The 7130-nt window shown below is 25.3% G+C and overlaps 1 protein-coding gene across 1 annotated transcript in view; it reads left to right on the forward strand.

Annotated features, from left to right (window-relative positions):
* Positions 1–7130, forward strand: part of LOC111686201 (twitchin) — a 46265-nt gene extending 39135 nt beyond the window's left edge. The window contains exons 17-20 of the mRNA XM_046945025.1: positions 142–174; positions 1262–1303; positions 5869–6016; positions 6192–7130. Coding sequence (XP_046800981.1) covers positions 142–174; positions 1262–1303; positions 5869–6016; positions 6192–6634 — 666 coding nt within the window. The 3' untranslated portion in view covers positions 6635–7130. The remainder of the gene's footprint in view (positions 1–141; positions 175–1261; positions 1304–5868; positions 6017–6191) is intronic.

Genomic DNA, 7130 nt, shown 5'->3' on the forward strand with positions numbered 1-7130 from the left:
ATTTACTTATATTCTTTTTTCCTTTTTTATACCGTATATAATATACCTTAATATTTTATTGTTCATCTAATATCTGTACAAAAAATTAAATGTGTTAACAATTTTTATGTATATTTTGTTTGCAATTGCAAAATTTTGCAGTTATTAAGACCTGGAGAAGTTGGTGACGGACAGGTGAGAAACGATCAAATTCTCCAACAACAAATAGGCATTTTTTGTTATTGCCCTAAAACTCAGTAGTTAATAACTATTAAAGAACATATACTTACATACTAGTCTTGATTAAATAAAAAATAATAAAATTGATAAAGCTTTTGTTGTCAACAAAAAACCAATAAAACGTTTAAAAGCTTTAGTCATGTAGTAGAAATTTGGTTTAATTTGCATTTATTAATATTATTATAAAAATTTAACTAAAAAAAGTAAAACGAATACATTTATTATTAATAATAATAATAATTTTAATATATTTAGTATGTACGTTTTATACTTTTACAAATAAGTATTCACCACAGTCACCATTTGAAATACTCTATGTTCGGAAAAGGATAGTTTCCTGAACCTTTTTAAACCATATAATTATGTAAAAATTTACTGAATGGTTTAATTTTTTATAAAAAAATTTTACACTTTAGATAATTGAAATTCACTCTTGACAATATGTTTTCATATTTCAATAGATTAAAAGTATTTGTTTTTTTTAAAGTAAAACTAAATTATTATACATATTTATGATTTTGCAATATACATAAGTATGTTGTGCCTGTATTTATTTTGATAAGGGAATACATAGTTATATTTATAAATCTTATTTGAACTATTTGCATTTCAGGCGGTGACTACATCTTTATATTCTAAATAACCGAAAATTAATACTTTCTTCATTAGTTAAGATAATTTTAAATTAAGACGAAACTATTATAAATATATAATGTGAAAAAGGTCAGATTTTTTTAATTTTATTACAACTCGTCAGTGTTTTAAAACTCTATAAGTAAATTTCATTGTTAAAGCCGGTCAAACGAAATTAAACTAAAAAAGTTTATCAGAATTTTTAATACACTTTTGGGAAATTGATTTAGCGAATATTGATTTATTGATTTTTTTATTATGTACATATATGTATTATTTTATTTTTATTATTAATCTTATTATTATATTCTTTACTATTATCAGAATTATTATTAACAAATTTATTTACAAAATTATTTTCTTTTACTTTATTTTTATTTGGTGATTTATTAAAAAACACTCAAATCAGAAAAACAAACCACGTCCCGGGGAAATGGGTGATTCTAAACAGGTTCAAAATTCCTTTGAAATATTTTTTTTATTAAAAGCCTCTTAGTTTAGACAAATTTATTAATTTTTACTATGATATGTGCCAAAATATAACTTTGTCGCATTGTATTTGTAAATAATCCTTGGCTATTCAATAATGTATGTATATAAAAGGTATATTTTCATATGATTTCATGTGCCTTAGTGGGATCAACAAGTTTCCTAAATATACCACACAATAAGCAAAATATTAGGAAGTTAAAAATAATTTATATCAAGTTCTCTGAATCTATAAAATAATGTAAATAAGCATGATACATTAAGGTAAGATTAGCTTTGGCAAATGTTTTGTAGCATAAAAAGCCACCCGGGTAAAAATGTATTGTCCAATTCAGAATCGACTCTGTAGCGTGGCATCGTTATAAAGGCCTGCATACAGGCCCAACTTAAGTCTTTTTGTTACAGGGTTGCCTTCGAAACAATGAAAAAAATACGACATGCAACGAAACAACGTCGAGTATGAATTGGAATGGAAAATTCATATCAATAATGTTGTATATTTCGGGATTATATGTAGGGAAACCGCAAATACGCTCCAAAAAAGAGTATTAAGTGCTTTAAATATGCTCCAAAAATAACATATAAATATTTGTTAACATTGAAAAGCAAAAAAAGACTGAAAATGTAATAAAATATTCAATATTTAATGTCATATTTCCTCCCACAAGATTTTTTGACAATTGATTCCTCTCATAGTTTAAAAAACTTTTGGTTCACATAAATATAACAAATTTCAAACGACAAAGTTTGACACATTTCTTTAAATTATATTCAAAGCTTCTAAACTGAAATTTTAATGTTGTTGTCATAGAATTTATTAATTAATTAAAACCTCTAAAATATGCCTTAAATATGCTACAAACGTCAAATCATGCTAAATAATGCTTTTATGGTTAAAATATTCAACAAATCGATACCAAAATTATTACATTGGTCTGAATCCATTAAAACACCATTAGTCTATACTTAAAAAGCATTTGCATATTTATAACAAAGTCCACTCAAGAATAATTTCATAAAACTTTTTTATAACGAACTTCAAAAATGTTGTGTTGAGTACACGGATAAAATGATAAAAAATAAAATCAATGGTTGTTTTTTGCAAAGAATATGAAATTTATAATTCATATTTTTTTTAATTACGGAAAACACATATTTATTTTTTTAATATACAGAACGTAACTCGTTTTATAACGGACTTCTCTTATAACAAACAAATTAGACTGGTGCTTGTAGTTCGTTATAAACACTATTAAAGCTTAATTACAATTGGAACCATTGTCGAAAAATCCAACAAAAAGGGCAAGCTAATTAAAATTAAGCGAAAAAAGAATGATTAAAAAATTATTCTGAATATAATACGGGAACAGACATATTATTTTTCTGTTTTATTTCAGAATATCGAATGTTATCTTCCATTTAATATCTTCCATTAATAATAACCAGGGAAACCGAAAACATGCTCTAAAAAAAGTGTTTTAAGCGCTTTAAATATGCCGTAAAAAACTCAAAATATGCTCTTAAAATTTAAAAAATATGCTTTAAAATAAAATTTTTCATTATTTTTTAACATTGAAAAGCTTAAAAAGACAGAAATTGTAATGAAATAATAAATGTTTAGTGTCATATTTCATCCTACAAGATTTTTTATAATTGATTCATCTCATAGTTTGAAGAACTAGTTTAATAGAATTCCGTTTTACGTTCAGATAACCAATAAATAACATGAAACCATTTGGACCCCAAAAAACATATTTCAAACGACAAAGTTTGACACATTTCCACCAATTGTATTCATAGCTTCTAAACTGACATTTAATCGGTGTTGTCATAAATTCCAATAATTAGTTAACTATAAAAATGGATTTTTAACTATAAAAATGGATTGGTCTCATGAAATCAAAAATAATAGGTTTTATGGCTGATTTAAAATGTAATGCTTTATTGAACAAAAAACTATAACATTGTTTTTCGTGAGAGTAATGTATTTTTTGCAGTTTTTAAGTTCTACAAACGAATTTTTTTCAAGATTGTAAAATAGGCTGAAAAAAAAAGAATAAAATTTTATTTTTTTTTTTTAATAAAGTTTAGAAAATGTACAAAAACGAAAAAAAGCGAAAACATCAAAATATGCACTAAAAGAGTAAAATATGCTCTAAAAACTCGAAAAATATGCCTTACATATGCTAAAAATCAAATCATGCAAAATTATGCTCTTATGGGTAAAATATGCAAAAATATGCTCTAACAAATCGATGCCAAAATTCTTAAATTGGTCTGAAACGTATAAATATCTTATCCATGAGTCCATACGACGCACCACAAAAAACATGCATTTGCATAATTTGGTTTCCCTGATAATAACACATGCCGAAAAATGCGCGTTATAACAAACCCCATTTTTGCAAGATTTTTAGCAAAATATTCTAAACATATGGCAACGCTACAATATAAAATGTATGAAAACACATTGCCGACATCAGTTCTGTTCCAATTGTAATTAAGCTGTTACGCTGGACAAGTAGCATAGGCGAGGTTTAGTTTATGTTTTTAATGTATCGGTGGTAGATAATTTTATTTGTGTATATATTTTTTAACATGTATATTTGTTGTTTTGTCCCCAAAAATTACTTGGGAAATATTTTATTCCACAAACATTTGCCATTTCTGACCAGCTGCTTTTAGGTTTTGTCATAAATGAATGTATATATATAAATTTCATATTAAATCTGTGTTAATAGTGTCATTTTATCACCATAACTTTAACCCGCGCGACGACCTAGTTGCCAACTATCTTCATGTCAAAAATGTTCTATTAAAATAAAACGATATTGAAACAAACTAGTTGTATTAAATTGAATATATGTACCGACATAAGTATATTCTAGTCAGAAAACTTTCGAGTGTTTAGCAAATTAGTCAAAACTGTAATATTATCGTATGAATCCTCTTCTTCTGAAAATCAGAAGTCGCTGGATGATAACATTTATAACAAAATAGTTTTAGTCATTGTTGATTATGACAAATTGGTGGTGACTCTCCGTTTTATATTTTATACAAACAGTATTGGGTAAATCAAGGTCATTGCTGGGTTAAAATTATTTTCGAAATATTTATTTAATTAGATTTATAATAATAATTTATTTTTAATTATGCTATCTGTTTTTATGTATATATGTATATTTGTATACATTTATAATTATATTTATGTAATAAATAGTATCAACATTTGAAATCCAGTACCCCGTTTCTGTAACTTTAAGTGAGAAATTTTCACATTGATAAGTGTGAAACAAAAAATTCTATAGTTTCTGGATTTGTTATTAAAAAGTATTTCTGTAACGTAAATTGTGATTAGGCACACAAATTACGTTTTTATTGGAAATCTACAAAATAATATGTAGCTGTCAAAAACATAAATTTAAGTAGTAGAAAATAAAAATTGCTTTGCTACTGTATATCTGAAATTTTTGCAAAATTTGGTAATAGTATTAATTTTAATCATAATAAATTTTATATAACATTACTTTTTTTTATTTCATAAAAATGTTAAAATAAAACTTTTTTTAAACAATTCTCCTTACTCACAAATTTCCAAAAAAATTAAATGACAAATATTTCTCACACAAAGAAATTACAGAAACACTTGTAGGAAATGATATTTTGTTTTAATTCAGATTGTTTTTACTTTAATGGTTACAGAAACGAGGCACATTATTGCCAATAAATTAATTTCACAAAATAAATCATTCATACATCATCTATTTACGTTATTAACAAAATCTAAAAAATCTTTATAGACAGATTTGTTTTAAGAAAAATATATTTTCTTCAATAACATTTATTTATACTAATATTATACATATGTATATTTACATATATATAAATCATATATTATTCCATTATATTTCTAACAACGAAATTCCCTTAAAAAAGTTGTTCTTGTTACTAAAACAAAATCCATTCCAAGTATTTAAATAAATGTAGAAACTGTAGTTAAAGTGTTTTGTAGAAAGTAGAATTGAATAACAGTTACTATTTAACAGCTGGCATATAACATACAATACGAGAAAATGCTTTGCTGGGATTTTAAAATTTTATTTCTAAATATAAAAAACCACAGTTTTTTGTGAAAAATAATATTGAATTTGTCTAATACTCTTTGTAAAACACCAATTCAATATTCTTAAATTAAAAAAATACAATATTAATTTCACAAAAGTACTTTGGTGAACTTTCCAAAGCAAAGTATTTTTTTAAAATGTAACTTTGATTTGACTTTTCAAGAGTTGTTGAATTGTGGCATTTTTTCTTGTTGATTTTATTTATTTTTTTCCTTTCCATAGAACATATTTTCAGTATTTACCTTTTTTACTTCTTTTTAAAACTAATAATACATTTTCGTTTTCTATGTTTGTTCTTCGTCTCGCCAATCTTCGTCATTTATATATATATATAAATATATATATATATATATATATGTATATGTCTGTATACGTTGTAATATTGTTATGTGTACGTAAACAGAGACGTCGAACGTCAATCGATGTACGTCGTCCCAGTGTTCAGGATCTTGAAGATCTCATTAATAAGCCATCAACTCCATTGCGAGATATCGGTGATGGCGGACCACCCACTATTATTGATGTACAGGAATCATATTCAGTTGTTGAAGGTAAGTTTGAACAAATGGTTAATTTTTGTATTTAACACTTTTCTATTATTTATCCTGTTTCTCTTTATCCGTCTTTACACTATCGTCTTTATTTTTCTGTCTCTCTATTTTATTATGTTCTTGTTAACAAATTTATAAAATTTTATTAAAAATACATTATCAAAATCGTAAACAGATTCGACTGCCTACATGACAGTAGGAATAGAAGGTAATCCAGCACCAACGTTTAAATTCTACAAAGGTATTAGTGAAATTCTCGAAGGTGGTCGTTTCAAATTTTTGACCGATGGTCAAACAAATACCATTACATTATGTATGCGTAAGTGTAAGCCTAATGATGAGGGAAAATATAAAGTTGTGGTATCAAATATACATGGCGAGGATTCAGCCGAAATGCAATTATTTGTATCTGATTCAAGCGGCATGGATTTCCGTGCCATGTTAAAGAAACGTCGTTATCAAAAATGGGACAAAGATCAAGAAGATCCCAATTGGGGAGAACTTAAAGAAACCGAAAAACCAATGCCTGCTCTTAAAAAAGTCGAAAGGGTAAGACATCTTTTATTAGGCGTAAATCAGAACAAACAAAATGGCTTATCTGCATATTATATTATATAATATAATTAACTCGCTTTAATTCTTTATAAATATACATTATATTTATTTTCTACCAATTTATTTTTAAAAATAAAAAATGGACATTGAACCAATTGATGAACAAATATTAACATAATTTTGAGTAAAAATACAAATTTCAAATACCTAATAAACGAATTTGTATTTTTGCTCTTATCAATTAAACATTGAGCCAATTCCTTTATGTTTGGTGTTTTCTTTATAATATATTTTAATTGATAATAATACAACAAACGAGATTCATTTCGTCAAGATCAAGGATTTCAGTTTCAAGAATTATTCACAAAATTGGAATGAAATTGACTATGCCACAATAAATCTTATATTATTTAGGTACATTTGTATCTATAATTCTGTTACACCTGTATTTATTTTGATATTTATATAAAATATTTGAATTGTAATAACAATCTTACCTACTAACTGTTTAAGCACCAAAGAAGAAAACTAATTATTTTAAGAAAAAAAAAAAACAAAA

The sequence above is a fragment of the Lucilia cuprina genome, chromosome X (genome assembly GCF_022045245.1).
Source record: "Lucilia cuprina isolate Lc7/37 chromosome X, ASM2204524v1, whole genome shotgun sequence".
In the NCBI taxonomy this organism is placed as follows: domain Eukaryota; kingdom Metazoa; phylum Arthropoda; class Insecta; order Diptera; family Calliphoridae; genus Lucilia; species Lucilia cuprina.